The following is an 18,767-nucleotide window of genomic DNA, read 5'->3' as shown; positions in this document are numbered from 1 at the left end:
TTACCCGTGGCTGATAACTCTCTCATTCAACGACATTACACGCACCTGCTAACATCAACTAGGGCTGTAGCCTGGCTCAGGCGTCGGATCACTACACCAATTACACGCGCCTGCTAACATCAACCAGGGCTGTAGCAGGGCCTTCTCCGTCCCTATTCTAATGAAACAAAAACTGTTGTCTACCGCGAGATTTTAAAACAAATTGCCCTTGCCAAATACACATTCTATTTCATACCCGGACAACGTCGGGACGGGCTGCTAGTAGTTTTAATAAACAAATAAAAGACCCACTGGTGCATCGGAATGAGACATCAAGTAACAACCAACTCCAACCGCTTCTGCCCTCCGTTCCAACCCATGACATAAAAGCATTCTAAGTGACATAATACATTCAACAGGGAAGTAGAAACTATGTTAACAAAATACATCAATAGAACTTTATTGGAACATAGTAGTAAACACCACAATCACCTACCAATGCACAAGAGAATTTTTGAGATTTCCAGATCCAGTCTGGGCTTGGGGTAAATTTACATGGTGGAAAATGTGTGGTTAGAAGTCCCTATATGAAAATGGGTTTTAAAGTTTTTGAAAAGGCTGGCTGGGTGCAACACTATTGCAGCACGTTGGAACAGTACAACCTCTAAAATAGAAAGTAGAAGTGTCAGGCAGCTGTTGAGGGTCAGCCCTGATAACAAGGTACACCACTAGGTGACTCACATCAGCGAGGTCTTGTGAAGATCCAGCCACACTTGCAGCCTTGAGACATAAGGCAAGGAATCCCAAGCCATCCTGTCTGGTTTTGGGGGGGGTGGGGGGGCTGAGACGAAATAGGCTTGGTCCAGATTAAAGCCTTCACTGAACAACAATGGCTATGAAGTGGAGGGCCCTGGGCTACAAGACTGGCCTTAGACCCCACTGCAGGTACAACTAATAAGCAGCAGTTTTTCTTTTCTGGAAAATGTAATTTAGTCTTAGGTGAAGTGCCGGAGTCCTTGAGAGAAAGTGGGAGCAGGCATTCTCTTGATACGTCTTCTCAGCGATGCTTATTGCTGGTATGTAGAGATTCAAAGGGCATAGTGGTTTGAGACTATAAAAGTTACTACTAGGTCTTTGCTGGTTCACTGAGAATCTTACCTTGCCCCTTATTGAAGTTTGGAATGAAAACTTCAGAGATGTCTGGCCTACAGCGAACACACAAGTGGACAATGTAATTCCAAGCTTGAGAATCAGGGCAGATATTGATATAAAGATTCACCGTCCTATTGAGTTATTTTCTGGCCATAACAATTTGGCTTTGCAAAGCTGTTGTACAAATGACACAAGGACGTAACTTTTTGAGGAGTCTTTTTTATTAAGGTATATCCAGCAAAATTCTCAACAGTGGGTAGGTGCAACCAGTCTGCTTATTTAAAACAAATGTTTGTACTTAATTTAAAAACATGATTCACTTTTTTTCCCTAAATAGGCGGCAAAATAATAAACATTTGGGAAACAAATTTCCAGCTCTTAGGATTTCATGAAAATATTTTACCTTCTTATAAAAACAACCCACAGAATCACTGGAATGTTTGACAGTTATTTTCTTTTGAGACCTCCCCACTTTAAGAAACCATACAACATATACAGGGTAAAATCATGATCCAAAGTCCATAAGCATGACTTGCACAAAAAGGGACACATTGACTTAAGTCAAAAACTACCACCACTTACTCTTTCCAAGTACCATACAAACTAGAACAATCACAAATTCTTTAAAACAATGATCATTTTGTCGTAGATTTCTTTCCCAAGTAACCGAGATGAAGATGTTCCACAATTAAATTCATGCTAAAAAAACCTGCGTTTATAAAATAGTTGATAAAAATATTCCTCTCTGTTAACAATACAGCATGGAGGTATGGAGACCGAATGATGGAAATAGGAGGACAGAGCTGATATTACTCGGACTTGGATTCTTTTTCGTCAGATGCTTCAGCTGCTGGCGTCTACAAGATAAAAGCAAAATATAAAGAATACATGAGAAAACAAAAAATCTCAAATCGATACTTTTAAAATACAAACTTCGCGTACACATACTCATCTTTAACAAGAGTAATTCAAGTTTCTGGCAGTAGTAACTATTAAGGTACTCCCAGGCCTAACACATCTGAGAATGGTGAGCAACAGTAGTTGCAATAGCACACTTTACTTAGTGTACTCACTCCCCATCTACCACCACCTATAAATATGCTTTTTGACCCATCTTGTTTCCCAGTCCTTCAGTAATAGGCAGAGGAAGTTTCATCAAGTGGGACTTATAGTACAAAGTTGAGACATGGATCTTTGGTTGTTAAGATATCCTGTATGCTCAGATCAGCCAATGCCATAATTCAAAAACACACAAACCAGTGTCGATGGTCCATTTTAATGTTGTCCTTAGTAGTGCAAAATCATGTAAGCTAAGTGGCAAAAAAAGCTAAATTAGCAAATGTGGAAGCAGATCAAGACGAGAGCACATCATAGGGCACTTTGAGATGATTATGTCTCTCATGTGCCCAATTGCCGTTAGTGCACGGGTGAGCGCATTGTTTAAATTGTATTTAAACATTTTAAATACTCAACATGAAATAATCCCTATTTGATCATGTATTACGTGTAAAGGACAAACATGGTTTCCTTAACGAACGGAAAGTACTTCCTCTATGTACATGGAGGGGGATGGGTCATAATGGTGCAATCAAAATGACGATTTTGATCACACCAGATTGACAAAGGCAACAAGTGCCGAAAAGTGACTCTTGGAAGTTGCTTGAAATAAAGTTCAGGTGTCCCACCACTTGAGTGCAGTCTATGGAGGAAAGGAGCTAGTGGCTATATATCTCAATACATAAACACACACAGTGTGTTATCTGTCACCCAATGCCATCATTCTTCGGGTACACACCAATGGTCCATTTCAAAATGGTTCATAATAATATGAAAAACATTGATGGTAAAGTGGTGTGTTGAAAAAGGCAGATCTGACATACACCTGGGATCCCTGTAGAACTTAAGTTTCTATAAGATAAGGGTTACATAACTTTTAGCTGTAAAGGCTTGCTATGGTTTACATAGCTTTTACTCTTGTAAGCTATGTGGTAAATGACGTGTGAAGGGTTACAGCATCTTTTAAGTTTTTGGTCCGATGGTAAATGGTTTGTAAAAGGTTAGAGATCATTTCATGTTTCTGATTGAATGATTAATTGTATGTAAAGGTTACAGATCTTTAGGGCTGAATGGTACATGGTTTGCAGATCTGGAGGGTACATCGTCAAACTAATGGTTTAAACTGGGCTACGGATAATTTCACCTGTACGATTAAGTGGTCAGTGGTAGCAGAGGCTTAGACCCTTTGACCTCAAGGGTTGAATTTTTAATGGTCCTATTGGGAAGGAGCCTTTCAACTCCAAAGCAAGGTAAGAATTGCCTGTACAGAGTTAAAGACTTCCCCTTCTGGTCTGGATGGACAGTGCTCTGTGCAGGGTTAAAGAGCTGTAACCCTTTGTATCCGGACAGTAAGTGTGTACAGACGTAGAAGGGTTTGCCTCTTTGACTGGCTAGATAATGGGCTGTATATGGTTACACCCTTCTCATCGCTAGGGGTGAATGGTGTTTAGTTAGTTCAGCCGTTTCACTTCAAGGATTTAAGAGCATACTTTGTACAGAGTTGCAGAGACCTTCACCTCTAGGGTGTATAGACACGATTCTCTACAGGGTTACATAGCATTTGACCTCGATCTACAATGGTAACGTTCAGTCCAAGGATAGTGACTTTCACTCACAGGCCCTAAGGTCCAGTGGGGTGTATAGAATACTAATATTTCACCTCTGTGGTTTAATGGTTGATGTTCTGTACATGGTTACAGCATTTCATCCCTAGGATTTAATGATCTGTACAGGGTTACGGCCTTTAACTTCTACGGTTTGATAAAGAATGGTTTGTAGGGTTACAGCATATCACCTCTAGGAGGGATATGAAGTGATTTGAAGAGGGTTACAGCCCTTCACATCTGGGTTAATAGTGAATATCTGTACACGGTTACAGCATTTTACCTCTAGGCCTCAATGTTGAATGATCAGCACAGAGCTACAACCTTTCACCTATAGGTTTAATAGGAAATGGTTTATATAGGGGGTACAGGCTTTTACTGCTGGGTGAGAACGAATTGTTTACCTGTCGGTGTAGTTTTGCAGCTTGAAGATCTTTCTGGATTCACTATGCTGTGCATTATTCCGCGTTCTAGTGGTTGGGTCTGGAATCTTAGTCTTTTCTTTCGTCACACAGGTGGTTGTCGACGTCCCACCTTTTGGTGTACTTCCTGTGACTTCGGCACGCTTCCTGCGGAAGCTCCCATCTTTGGGCGCCATCTTCGGATTCTTATTTTTTGTTTTGTGTTCTGTTTGCGAATCCTTTGGCAATGTTCAGTATTTCCTCTCCAGTAAGATGTATCCGCTTTGTCTTTCAAGGCGTCTGTTCCTGTATTGTCCTTGTATTACCACCTGCTTCTCCAGCCTTATCTTTCTGGCGGAGGTGGGTGGGTTCGCTAGTGAATCCAGAAAGATCTTCAAGCTGCAAAGCTACACCGACAGGTAAGAAACTATTAGTTTTGCAGCGTGAATCTTTCTGGATTCACTATGCTGTGCATAGACTTAGTAGCGGTTTGTTAGGTTTGTGTCGGCTGGGTGGAAGATGAGGGTTTGTTTTTGATGTCCTTGTTGTGTTTGGCTCTCTCCCTGGTGGGACTGCTGGAAGGTCTGGTGTGACGTTCCTGGCTTGTTTCCCCCACTTCCGTTCGGTCTCCGCGATGGAGTACCCCTTTTCGTCGCACTGAATTCTAAGGCTCCCATGGACCTTGCAGTTTAGTTTTCTTTTTTGAGCTGGGTGAGTTTATCCACAGGCGCCCCAAACAGTGTCTCCCCATTGAACGGGGTGTTCAGAATGTTGTGCTGCACCTCTGGTTTGTAGCCTGAGATAGGTCTGCCTTCTCTCCGCGATTTCCAAAATCATAAGCCTGCTGGATGTGTCAGCTCCGTCCAGGGCGGTTTTGAGACAAGAATATGCCACATTTCCCCCCTCTTCCACAAGGTGTGACGCTCTTGGTTGGTACTCGTCTGGGAGGCGCTTGACCAGCTGTCCGATCTCGTCCAGAATTTGGTATTGGTGCCTGTTCAGCAGTGCGTTAGACTTTGCCATGCGCCAGTGCGTGGCTGCATTTCTTTCCATCTTCCTCCCTGTTAGGTCCACCCTCCTGCTTTCCTTGTCTTGTGGTGGCCCTGATGTTGTTGGCACATTTGCCCTCTTCCTGGCTGTCGCCGCAATAATGGAGTCCGCCGTAACGGATCCTCGGATGTAGGGAGGGTCCTTAGGAGGAGTGTTTATAATTCTTCTCCGTCCTCGGCGTCACTGACCTGCATGTTGCCGGTTCCTTGAACGCCTCTTTTCCCTGGGCCGTGACACTCTACAGCATGGGGAGGTACTGGTTCCTAGTTTGTGTGGGGAGCAGGGTCTCCAAGAGGAAGTCTGCTTTTGGTTTTTCTTCATCCAGCTTGACTGCGTTCTTGATGACCATATTGTAGGCTCAAATGTCATCTGGCTGTGAAGGCCTCGAAGGGTACGTGTCCACGGCCTCTTCTGGGCTTTCGGTATCGAGGTCCTGCCACGCCAGGTCCTGTATCCCCGAGGATATTGAGCAGAGGATTGTCCGCTGACTGTCGTCGCCCTCCTCCTCGTAGTAGTCTTCTTTCTCTGGATTTTCCAGAATCTCTGGGCTTTGACAGCCCTTCGGCGTCAAAGTTGTCCTCATCTATTTCGACGACCAGTGTCTTTAGTTTGACGGGATTGAGAATTTCTTCATTTTCTCGTCGAACTCCTTTTCCCTTTGCAGGATGTTATCCATCTCTGCCTCGAGCAGTCTTTTCTTTCTATCCATTTCAGCTGCCTGCTTGCCATCGAATGGTTCAGCTGTTCTCTTAGACGTACACGTCGAAACTGGTTTTGGGTCCTTTGTAGATGTCGAAGCGACCTTCGGGTCCTACTCTCTGGAAGCCGAACGTTCATTTTCGGGGACAACCTTGGCTTTTCGCTATTCTTCACCGCCTGGGAGTCCTTTTCGAAGGATCCGCTGGGCTGTTTGTCCTTGGATGCAGCTGCAGCCGTTTAAATTTTTGGCGCCTGTGCTCCCTTTGAGGAAAACTGATTTTCGAGTCTGGCTCAGACCTTCGAGAGTCTGTCGGGGTTTTAGGGCCATCGAGTCTCCTACCTCTTTAGAAGTCTTATCGGTCTCTACGACCGTGTAGTCGTCGTCTTCTCCGGCGACGTGGTCTTCCTCGTCGGTCGAGAGCCCCAGGTCTCGAAGGGACAGCGGTTGGCCCTTGCCCTGCATGTTGTAGTTGGCCCCTCGCTGTCGCTCTCTAACCCCGAGAGTCTTCGGTATGAAGGCGGAGCAGGCGTTGCAGTCCTTGCTCTTGTGGTCGACCGGTAGGCAGAGGTTACAACCCGGTGCTGGTCCTTCTGCTCGTATTTGTGGTGGCAGTTACAGCAGAATTTAAAGGGTGTCTTGTCCATTTCTTGCGCTCAGGGGGCCCCCTGTGTGTGCATTCTCCGTTGGACGTCGAAGGTCTCCTTCTTCTATGTCGTCCCGCTTAATGGTGTAGTTTCTCGCCGTCTTCTCAATCCCTTTCTTGCAAAATTTTTTTACTTTTTGGCGTCTTCTTTTCTCAAAAACTCTGAAGCCCTTTCGGGAACAATACAGACCCCACGTCGGAAAAAAGAATCTGAAGATGGCACCCAAAGGGGGGAGCTTCCGCAGGAAGTAAGCCGACGTCACAAGTACACCAAAAGGTGGGACGTCGACGCCCACTTGGGCGACAAAAAAAAAACTATGTTGCAGAATAATGCACAGCATAGTGAATCCAGAAAGATTCATGCTGCAAAACTGTGAATGATCTGTAATAATGACAGCCACCCACCCTGTGGGCTTACTTCCGTCACTAATGAGAAGAAAGGTATGCAGTTCTCCGGGACTGGCAGTGCCTCCCTGTGGGCCTCAGGGATCTTTCTGCAGGGATGGCAGTGACTGAAGTAACTTCTAACAAAAGCAGGATTAGGGGCACTTGTAGGTGCAGCATAGACACCCCAATGAACACAAATGAAGAGAAAAGGTATGCAGTTCCTGTGGGGGAGGCTTGGTCGGTCAACACCCCTACCCTAAAGGTGGAGATGGGGTGCCTCCCAATTTGGGAAGTGGGGCCATCACACATCCGGTTGGGTGTCATGCTTCATCATAGGACTTGCTCCTGGTCAGGCCGGCGGTGTGCGGTAAAATGGTGTGTGTGTGTGTGGGCGGGGGGGGGGGGGGGGGGGGTGTTGAGAGGGAATAAAATGAGACTAAGTGGTGCTCCAAAATTAATTTAATTTGCGAGTCCACTGGTCCCAGTTAAAATCGTCAATGTGTCACTGCTGACATGATGGCTACAAGTGGGTGGTCAACCTGTTTCTCGCCTAGTGTGTAAGAAATCATGTGGCAATTTGTCAAGACCAGAAACACTACACTATCTACACAGTGGATGGTTTGGCGATTTTCTCCACTGTGAACCAAGCACTCTGCTACCTCACATGGAGGTACCTTTTTATTATGAATAGAATGGAATGGCCATTACAACCACCGAAAAATAATTGCAATTAGGGACAAACCTGATTTGGATTATGGTCAGGCTCCATCGAATGACAGACAGAGGACGTACATAACAAAAGCTAACCTCCTTTCTATATATATAATAAAGATACCTCAATGTTAGGTAGCAGAGTGCTTGGTTCACCTTGGAGAGCATCACCGAATCAACTACTGTGTAGATAGTTTAGTGTTTCTTAACCTGAAGAATAGCCACGTGAATTCTTACTCAATAAACGAGAAACATGTTGGCCACGCACTTGTAGCATACTCTGACCATTATGTCAGCGGTGACACCATTGATGTGAATCGGGACTAGTGGGCTGTGTCAGTCACCTAATAAGTTGTCAGTAACCTGGTTTTGCAGTAATACCAGAACCATCATTTTGTCCCTGGTGACGAGAAACTCCAGGGACAAAATTATTCAGGACAGACTTTCATATAAAACAGACCTGTTCGCATCTTCATACGTTAATGACAATAGTCTGCCTGCTTTCTTAAGTTCTAAAACATTTGAAGTGATCACAAAAGCAGCAGACTGACACTGGTACATTTAGAACTCTCAGCAGAAAAAAAAAATGTAGAAACAGGATGTGAACCAAGAATGGAAGCCCAAAGAAAACCTAGAAAAGTTATGTCTACTGTACATTTTCCCAGTTCATTTAAAATGGCAAACAATATCCATATATAGCAACGCCATAGCTGGAGAATGTAGACTCTCTCTTGTTGGAACAATGACCAAGTAATTTAATCATAAATGCATATATGTTTTTATACAAAAATGTACAATCAAGACAGACATGAAGAGCATCTTAAAACCTTTATCCATTCACAATCAATGTGGTCCTCTTTTACCCTTAACAGTTCATGTAATTTTGTCATTACTAGCTGATAGCTTGCAATGTATATCACACTGAGCTTCTAAGAACTCAAGTGTTGATCATACATGCATATCGGGTATTTTGGTTAGTTTATCAGCTAGAATGTGGATTCCTGTTATAAAAACAGACATGAGTAACAACTATCCTTATTTATATAGACTATTCTATTCTTATAACAGGAATCCTCACACAGAACTGTATTGCTACAGTTAATGGTACCTCATTAGTTTTGGTATCACCGTTTTCAGAGTGGTTTTCTTCCTTGGCGTCATCTTGCTTATTTTCTTCCTTGCCCTTGGCTCCCTTTTTTCCTTTTGCTGGTTTCTTGTCGTCCTTTTTATCGTTTGCTGACTTCTGTTAAAGAACAAGTTACAAATAATCAACATTCAAGTATAATTACACAAAACGGCTCACAGTATAAAATGTAAACTATGCTGGCCATTTCACATAGGTGGAGGATGAAAACGAGTGTGTGCCGCCTCGCTCCACCCAAAAACAAAACCCTATCACAGGGGTCTGGTCTACACACACCTTGATAACAAGCTCCCCACCCACACATGTCAGATACCCCTAGTGCAAGTGAAATGAGGTGTTCCTATTCACCCACCTTATCGCCTCTCTCAGTGAGTAAATGTGGCACAGAATCCCTTTTTGGGAAATAGGCTCAGACACTAAAGAATGCACTACAAGATTTGATACACTTTCTAGATGTCAGGTCAAATTAAAGTTGTATACACTATAGTCAATGAATTAAAGTTGCTTAATAGCATGGGAAGATAAGTATGCCCAACTGTAATAAAAAAATAGAAAAGCTGGGTGATTTGTCATAGTAGACGAAAAACGATTTACTTTGTATTTACCTTGGCCGCTGCTTTTTTGACCTTTGGTTCTGGCTTAGGTGGAGCAGGTTTCTACAAGGACAAACCAGAAAATTAGATTGAAAGCAGACGAATAATTATTTAACGTGTAACATACGGACAGAGGTTGCCCTCCAGACTCAAACCACTTGTCTTCATGTTCAATAAAGACGCCCACCCCCGTTCTTCTAATTTACTAAAAGAAATTCCGCACACAGTGCGTCTAACATTTCGTGACAAATAGCCACCACCACTTAATGATCTGCTGGTGTCGGCGACACATTACACTGCTCTCACACAACTGTAGGATTCCTGGCATGCACACAAATGAAAACGTACAGTGAAGATACAAACTGCCTTGGTACTTAAGTGGACTGACTGAACTAAAGTCAAAGGCAGAGAATCCTCTGTTTGCCGACATTTCCGGTTAGACACCTGTGCCCAGTTCATTTTTTTTTTCCAAATACAATTTCATTACAGTGGAATCTAACAAAAGACTTTCGTCAACGTACACCAGCCTTGCATTAGAAAGCAGCAAATCATTATCTAATTGCATTTACCTATGACATTTTAAATGTGAGAACTAGGAGTGCTAAGTCAGAAAGAATAAAGTTTAGACGTAAGTACTTACAGCGGACAACCTAGCCGACCTCCTCTTGGGCTGCAAAGATCAAAACACGGGTCGAGTATTTAACAAAGGTTTGAACAGAATAAAATGAATAATCTAAACTTGTTTTCTACAAGAAATCTGCCAATTTTGTTTTAGCAACTCTTTACTTGATAGCTATTGTGAACCTGTTTCCCAAGAGTGAGCACTGGGCCACCTTCACTGCAATTAGAGTACCTAACTAGCTTTAGTGAAGAAAAAGACGATCCCTCTAAATCCGGTCAGTGGGGGGGCTTCAAAATCCCCATCACAACCTAAACCGATATATAAAGTATGATAAACTGCAATCAGCCGTTTCCTACAATGAATATAACATGCAAAACGAGCAATTATGCATTACAAGGACAAACAACCGTTATATATGTTTCCTTACTTACCCTTGTGACACAAAGGCACAACTATTAGTTGTGTAAAAATCCCTTTAAAGAACCCGTGCAGAAAATCATGCCACAATACATTTCAAAAACAACATTCTATAATGCCCTTTGTTTGCGATTGCTAGTGTTGCAATGGTGAACTGTTTATTTATTTGTCTACAATGGATGGTCCCTTAATTGCACACAATTGATCCTGTAAATCTTAAGATTGCACTTTCTGGGTACGATATTTTTAAAAAGATTTGACCACAGCTTCCTTTTCGCGGGAAAGAAAAAAGCCACTGAAGCTCCACTGCCATTTTCGGTTATATTACAAATCAAGCTTGGGTGTATGTTTTTTCCATACATTTCTGAGCCTATACTAGGGTTGTGATGTGTGCATCTGAAAAGAACATGTTCCATAGTTACAGCATTAATGGCAACTACAAAAAAGGGGAAAAGAACAGAGTACCTTGCGACAAGCTATTGTCTTTAAATTAAGTAACTAGGTCCAAACCCACCTAACCTACTTCAGCAGTGGCATTCGTACACCAGCAACCAAAGTGTCAGAAACATAAAAGAACGTGTACATTATGAACAAAGCATGCCAACAAACTAAAATTGGAAACTGACAAAGTAGTTCGAAAAAACATTAACTGTGATTTCTCAACTCACCTCGTCCTTGGCTTCACCTTCAGACGCAGCCTAAAAATAAAGAAATACAGAAATACATATGTAAAGTGACATTGTAGAAAGCTATACAAAATTATCAACAAAAAAGTGGGCCAGTGAAAAATTTAACGATTGGGTGCACATATCGTGGCCTCAATGACATTTAACAAGTAATCCAAAAATAAAGCAAACACCACAATACGTTCTTAAGAAACTGCGTTGCGCTGAGAAGAGTAAGTAGCTACCAGGAATCTCCACTACATTCCATCTGGGACGTCCTGCACTACGTAAGATAAAACACTACCCCTCAACGTAGCGGATCTCTAGGTGGGTACTGCAGGCATTTCACACTGAACTCAACGGGATGGAAGGGTTGCCGCCTTTCGAAGAGAAAAATGCCGGCCATTTATTTGTTGTTGTTTTACAATTCTGTAAAGGTCGGGACGCGACAATACATATCATTTTTAACAAAACTGCATAGATAAAGGAGTAAACGGGTTTTGTTGACTTTGCTTATTTTTGTGCCGGTGACAACCCTAACTATAAGGTGGGCAACTTTCGATCTTAGAATTGAAATGCAGAATTGCTTTGACCCATAATTAAAACCGAAAACAACTGACTAACCAGATCGACCCCAGTGCATTTTAAAAGACTCAGGAAGCAATTATATACCACAAAACTGGAGTGCAACTTTTTCCGACAGATTAAGGATTACCCGTTACGGATCGGTCATGTGGTTTTAAAATATAAAACGGAAAAACTAAGATGTGTGCATAGCGAACTATTTACAGATTAACGGGAGAACTACAGTCCCCGCAATGCTTTGCGCGCTTTCGCTCTTCCTGTTTACGCCATGACGTAAAAAGGCTACCATTCAAACTATTCGCGCCAGGTTTTGCAGCAATAAGAATGTCGCGAAAGAAACAATGGCGTCTTCAGTTAGATGGCGAACTTCTTCAACCGCTATATCAAAACGGAGTCATCGCCTGAGATTGGTACGTATTGCCCAAGGACTGTACATGGTGCAGAACAGTATTCGAGTCCCAACAGTAAAGCCGTTGGCTATTCGGATGGGAGTGACCCGTTCGTTCCGCCGACCAATGTCTCATTGCGACAAGAGTGGGCGCGAGTCTTTCCCAGAGTGCGTTGCGTTGGCTCGCACGTAGTTCTGGTTTATCCCACAGGGGAGTGGTGTGGCTGGAATGAGAAGAGGCGGGAGACAACGACAGCCGCCCCGGGCCTCGCCAACTGCTAATTTAGGCTCCTTGTCATGCGCCCCCTAATGGCCCAACCCGTAGCTGCGGAATCTGGCAAGATTAAACGGATAGGTTACCAAACAAAGACAAACATGAAGACCTCTTCTAGATTACCTTTAAACAGCGAGAAAACGCCGTGTTTAAAAATAAAACTTAATACCAAATAAAACTTCGAGTAAAACGAATCAGACATAGCCGTATTTGTACGATTAAGATTTTGGTGCAGGATTCATATTTTTGGAAGCCGCCTTTAATAGTCGCTGATGCGCAAGGAACCTTTCCAGCGATAATTAACAAGCAAACATGGATCTTCTAAGCTCTTTGCCAACCAAATATTGTTGATGCTTAGTATTATGCAGCGCATATCCCCTAGCCGACTGCGCGCTGCATTTTTCTTGAGGGATGGAGACGCCAGGGCACTCACCTTTCTCTTGGGCATGTTTGCAGGCGGCTGTAATGGCTTTCGAAGTCTGGAGGTCGAAACGCTGCAGTGTAACTGACTGCAACGAAGAGTTTAATATCGGTACAACTGTTAAAAGACCTTTATTGCAAACAGTAAAATACACCAGCACGCAACCAAACTACATGAATGGGCTGCGCTAAGCGGGGCCCAATCTTAAAAGGATTGGCGTCCCCTACACCCAATCGCTTATCAGTAGGGTTGAACAGGGCGGGGTAAGTAGGGGATGCGATTGTATTCGCCCAATGGGGTGGTTTAAAGGGTTGGTCCTGCCTTAGCGCTAGGCGTCATGAGTAGGAAATGTAGGCGGGTTATTTCCCCTCCTTTCGTCCTCCTCTGCGGCCGGGAGAAGATGGAATTGGACTACATAGATAGAGAAGAGGGACACCCTTATTAGCTGCCGAGGAACCGCTAGTGGCTCTACGCAAGCGCGGCGGCCATTTCAGATCGGAATATTTTTCCCTAATTAAACTACTGCATCGTTTTATGGTTATTTAAAAAAATAACGAGGCGTTTTGGGAATTTCACATTGCAACATCGAACTCGTTACAAATTCAAATACATGCATTTTGAAACGCATTTCAAATGCATGTGCAGACGAACGTTTAATTCGCTACATCGTATATTGCAGGAATACGGTTTTCTTTTAACGTCCCATATCCTAGCTTGTCAAGATGGCCACTACTCGGGTGTACGCATTGTGACCACTTTTTAGGACCTACGACCAAGCAAAGAAATCTGGATAAAGCACCGCCAACAATGGGATATTTCGTTTGTTTTGATCATATTTTTTTAGAATCGAGTTGTAAGAATTGTCTCTTGTAAATACTAATACAAAATAGATTCACGTTTACACAAAGGTGCGAGCCCGTTCGATCATAGAAGCAAAATGAATGAATCCAAAATTGTATTCAAATATGGCACCTTCAACCCAATCTCGTAATTCTTCAGCGGAGCCGAGTAGCAATATCATTCTAAACCACGAATTAATGCACCTAGCTACGCGTCTAAAACACGCACGCTCTTTGCAATGTTAACACAACAGAATAAATAAATATCCACATAGTGTGCGGAATTTCCACTGATGTAAATAACCTGTTTTTAAAATAATCTACTCAGTATAGGTTCGAATGACGGCGTAGTTGACTCCAATTAGCTGCAAAACGTATTCGGATGCCTTTTAAACAATAAACGACGCTAGGGGTCGTGTTCTATTACGTGATTTCTAGCCATACTGATCTCAAAGTCCTGCCACAGGCAACCCCCCCTCGCCAGTTAGATGCGCACAGCTAACAGCACTAAACGCAGGTAAAACAATTCGTAGTTTCCGTGCTGTTTATCGTCGAAATAAATTAGGACATCTAATTTCCCCAACCTACACGACGAGGCTTTAAAATGTCGGCGGTTTCACAGCATAAACTGGTTGCAACAGAGCTGCCATTCCTGAGCGTAGCCGCGGGGGGCGTCACGTGACACGCCCTCCTCGACCGCGCGGAGCGGCAGGCCAAACTCCTGTGCAACTTAACAGAAAGGAGGTGGCGCGCCACAGCTAGCCTTGCCCCTTCCACAGAGCGGGCGTGGTCAACGTATTGCTGCTCCATTTTATCATTGACACTCCATTTTATGACGGCTGTAGCAGGGTGTGGTGGGTTTATGGGTTTAGGCAAGTTAGTGATGTACATTGAACGGACTGGTAAAGACAATTTTTTTGTATCCTTATCTGTCTATACTTAATACGACAATTATAAGAAAAAGTACTTTACAAATGTGTTCTAGAGCTGCCATAATGGCTGAAAATAAACACAAAAAGACCATGTTAAAAATGAAAGCGGATTTTCTTTACTTTTTCTATTTAAGTATCACATGCGGGTCTTAGCTCAAACTGAAAACGTGAGGCTTTATTTTTGTCATTGGTAAAGGTAGGATTCTTAGCGCAGACTAGCATTCAAGTTACTTGCATTTGCCTAGTCACGCTCACCAAGCTCAGCTAAGAGTGTGACGAATACATGCCAACATTTTAAAACTGGAAAATATGAGATTTTGGGAAAAATAAATTGTGGACATTTCCCCTGTTGACATATTGAATCAGAAGCACTTTTAGTCATGTGGACTGCAAAAATAAAACATTTTTTTGCTGCAAACCTCGGGAGTCTCCCACCTGAATCAAGTCTGTTGACATGTATGGTTAAGTGTCTATTATTTCATAATGTGTGGTATCAGACTTCTGTGTGTGAATACAGAACATAACCGCTCTCTCCATAGCCAAAAGTTAAACACGACGAACCGTTATTGAAATCGAAACAGAAGTGCAGGTGCCCTATTCCAGACTACTTACTCATTTCTTAGAAGTGGTGGTACTAGCCAATTAAAAGTATTTCATCTCTACTGAGAAGTGCAGGTACTCTCCCTCTGACAGGCCTGTAGCCAGAAGTATATTTTTATCGGGAGGGCATGATTTGATAATCTGTCCTCTATATATTTAGTGCCATCAGTATTGTGGTTTTGATATTCAGGGTGCCCACATTGAGATGCTATGTGAAGGGATATGTGGATTTTTTAAGGTACATATTAAAGCACACTCCATCGCCTTTCCACAATCTTAACTGTAAACCCTATCAATTAGATGTGATTTACATGTAGGATTTTAAAGTTGTAAAGTAGGTAGACTCACAACTTTCTGTATTTTCTAAACTGTTCAAGCGTCTTGCCACGCAAACTCTATCAAGTTCTTTTAAAAAAAGCTATTCTCAGTTTGGAGCCCTCCCTCCTACACCACCTGAGGTGGTGGATGTACAGTCTCCAAACTCAAAAAATGTTGTGCTGGGTGATGTCCTATCTCTGACATTCTGCATTAGAAAATCATCACATCTGGAAGGCTCGACAGGATAAACCTCACCTCAAGTAAAGTTAGGAAACTTTGTCTGCTTTATTAAGTAGGGAGTTTACTAATTTCAACCAACTTTATAAGAGAAGGTTTAATTTTACTCTCTTCTAATTTAAAATAACTTCACAGAGAGCTTGTAACCTATCCACCAAGAACATTTTAGTAAATTAGTGACCAATAATTTGTTTTAAACATTTTAGGGATCCAACAATGGTGAAAACTAAAGAGAATTTAAATGCCATTTTACAGGGGAAGTTGCAAAGGTCCTGCAATTAATTTCACTGTAAGGTTGTGACATATGATCAATAGTTCAATTACATTTCATATAACGCACCAATCAACTTCAGACTTGAAGAGGCTCCAACATTGGCGTACACACCTCATAGTTATAGGCAGGTTGTGCAAAAGTGTTGTATACAAAGAAACCTTCATTAGACATCGACCAGCAAAGCAGGTAGGCATGGTAAAGTATCAGTGATTGTGTACCCCTGGTATGGGTCCATTTGAGGCCTGTGGCCTGGCTGAGGACACTAGTGGAGTGGTGTGGCTCACTGGTTAGAGGCGGCAGACCCGGAAGCAGAGAACGGCCCGGGACCAGGGTTCAATTCCCGACGCGGCAGGGTCGTGGATTAAGGTCAGCGGACTCGATAATTCTCGCCTCGGTGCCTACTCTAACCAGGGATCACACTCGGCAACTCTGGGCATTAGCTTGCCTCATCTCTACAATGGCCCCCCACATTCGCTGGGGATGCCTGGTTTCACCTTGGAGATACCCAGTAGGGACCATCTCACAGGGATAGCCAGGACGGGTTCCCCAGCGGTCTACAGCGCCACGACGCCTCAGGGCAGCAGTGCGCTTTACACAACACATACATACTAGCAGCAGCACAGCTTCTAATGCTCTGAGTTGCTGCTCTGTGATAATCTTGCTCTGATGGTGCTTGCATGGCACTTTCCATTTGGATGCCACAGAGACCCCCACTTCCAGAATTATGGACATTCTCTACTCTTTAACATGCAGTAGACAACTTGCATAGGACCATCAATGTGGCACCCCACATGTGGCTATCATTGCTTGGGCGAGCATGCACTGGAACTGGATACGTCCTCTACTCTCATGGAACAAACAGGTTAATGCAATGTGGGTTTTAACTGCTTTAGAGCAGACAATGATCCTCTGATATCCACCACGCTACTTTCACAGTACTCGGGACTTAAACAGGTCACCCACAGCATTGGGAAAATAAAAAGTTTCTGGTAAAAAAATAGCAGAAACTTTTTTTTGTTTTCAAAATCAAATTTGGCATGTGAGGGGAAATGCTTCCTACGAGTCCCAAGTTAATTTTTTTTGTTTTGTCGTATTGCACAGCACGTTGTGTGCACTGATCTTATACAAAAACACAAAAATGAAAGCAGATTTCGTTAATGGGTTGTACGGGGATCCACCAGAATCCTGCCACACAGCATTCCTACAATATAACTGTAGTAACTCACGTATGTGATTGAGCTATCGCGAATGAACAGAAAGGCTCCATAAGGCCCCTATGACACAAAGAAAGATTACTATTTTGCCTTGCAAGTTGACCAATTCTAGCAATGTGAGTAGCTTTCGTATTTAGGGCAGGTCTTGGTCGGCACCCAGGGAAACCTTTTAGGCTCAGACATTTCTGAAAGCAAGTTACCCAGGGAAGTCTGTGGTGGTGTAGTTTGCATGGATCCCAATAATTTGTCTTACCCAGAATGCCCTGCAAACACCAAACATTGGCTAAATCACAGATTATCCTTATCATTCTGTGAGGGGCAATTCGGAATATGTGAAGATACTTAAAAGTCCTACCACCCAGAGTTCACACTCTTCTCCCAATAAAAACACTACCCCAAATGTTCACCAAACATTATGCATTAAGGTAATTAATTACATAAGACCTCATAACAGCAATGTATGTCATTACCATAAATTAGATAAAGCAGAATTTAGAAGGAGTCAGTACATTTCAAAAAGCAGATTCACACTACACAGATCTTAAGTTACAATATGTAAACATCAGAAGATATTATTCAATGCTGTGCAAAGAAGTCTAGAGAGGTCAATTGTATACAAATGCTTCCAGCCTCAGATGTCCTGAGTATGTTTTTAACAACATTTGGGTCAAGGAGATTAATCCTCCGTGTGTTGACCCTGACTGGGTTATCTAGATATTAAACCATTTTTGAAAGCTAGTTTGTTACAGCAGCCCTTTACAACATGGCCGGCTATATTGGGTCATTTTTGATTCCCACTACTGCTAGTTAGGTTGTTTGCTTCCCTCTGCAGCAGGTACATTAGACTAATATACTATCTGGCTCGTGCAAACAATTTAACCATTTGATCCATAGAGCAGATATATTATTTCACCAGGCTATACTTGACAACAGGCCAGTGTAGGCTGGAGCAGAGTCAGTCAAATATGTCATACCTGACTTGTGATAACTCTGCCCTAGCACCACATGCTAATTAAAGCAGCATGCCATACTGGAAGCTGGAGTTTCCTGATTGGACATTGCTTCTGAATGACTGGTATGTTTGTGTAATAGAAACCACTTATGTATAAGAAATAGGAAATGTCATGAAAGTTGCTGGCTTAAGAAAAACATGACTCCATATCCTGTACAGTTGTGCAGTCTCTTCACACAACAAAGTCTTGTTTGACATTCCATATGTGAAAGGTGAGAAGGGAATTAAGCGAAGGCCTCCCCCAAGACTCAGATGCAATCTTGAGGCACCGACGGATAGAGCGGGGCCTCGACATTCTGAGCATGGTCCAGGAGAGGTTCAGTCCCCCGTACAGCTGGATGTCACTTTACATCCACTGCTTCGGAGGAGTAGCATCTTTAAAGTTGTATTGATTCCAACCAGTACTTTATACTTTATTATTTATCAAATTTTTAGCAGTAGCAATAGTCTTGAGAGCAGAGGCCCTGACGAAAGCCGAAGGACTGATAGCCCGTAAGGAAGAAACATGTTGGCCTTTTTTTCCGACAGCTATTTGTTTTGACTATCGTT

General features: G+C 42.8%; 2 protein-coding genes across 12 annotated transcripts in view; one reads left to right on the top strand and one right to left on the bottom strand.

Annotated features, from left to right (window-relative positions):
* Nucleotides 1–1,334: 1,334 nt before the first annotated feature.
* Nucleotides 1,335–13,181, bottom strand: HMGN5 (high mobility group nucleosome binding domain 5). Of its 2 annotated transcripts, none has more exons than XM_078688508.1 (6): nt 12,805–13,181; nt 11,128–11,157; nt 10,061–10,090; nt 9,433–9,483; nt 8,792–8,926; nt 1,335–1,988 (listed from the first exon to the last, which is right to left on the bottom strand). In XM_078688508.1, the coding sequence occupies exons 1-6, from the start codon at nt 12,817–12,819 to the stop codon at nt 1,941–1,943; spliced, it is 309 nt and encodes a 102-aa protein (XP_078544634.1). In that variant the 5' UTR covers nt 12,820–13,181; the 3' UTR covers nt 1,335–1,940. The 2 variants fall into 2 exon arrangements, with proteins under 2 accessions (XP_078544634.1, XP_078544635.1); XM_078688509.1 differs by having other exon boundaries at nt 8,812–8,926; nt 12,805–13,116.
* LOC144829392 (uncharacterized) overlaps nt 11,815–18,767 on the top strand; it is a 392,836-nt gene continuing 385,883 nt past the window's right edge. For all 10 annotated transcript variants that reach the window (XR_013610651.1, XR_013610653.1, XR_013610650.1 and 7 more), the window contains exon 1: nt 11,815–12,119. Coding sequence is in view for 3 of the 10 variants with exons in the window: in XM_078688506.1 (XP_078544632.1) it covers nt 12,068–12,119 (52 nt within the window). In the remaining 7 variants the exon portion in view is untranslated. The remainder of the gene's footprint in view (nt 12,120–18,767) is intronic.

Source organism: Lissotriton helveticus, chromosome 4_1 (genome assembly GCF_964261635.1).
Source record: "Lissotriton helveticus chromosome 4_1, aLisHel1.1, whole genome shotgun sequence".
Taxonomy (NCBI): Eukaryota; Metazoa; Chordata; class Amphibia; order Caudata; family Salamandridae; genus Lissotriton; species Lissotriton helveticus.
This window is presented reverse-complemented; position numbering and strand designations above follow the sequence as displayed.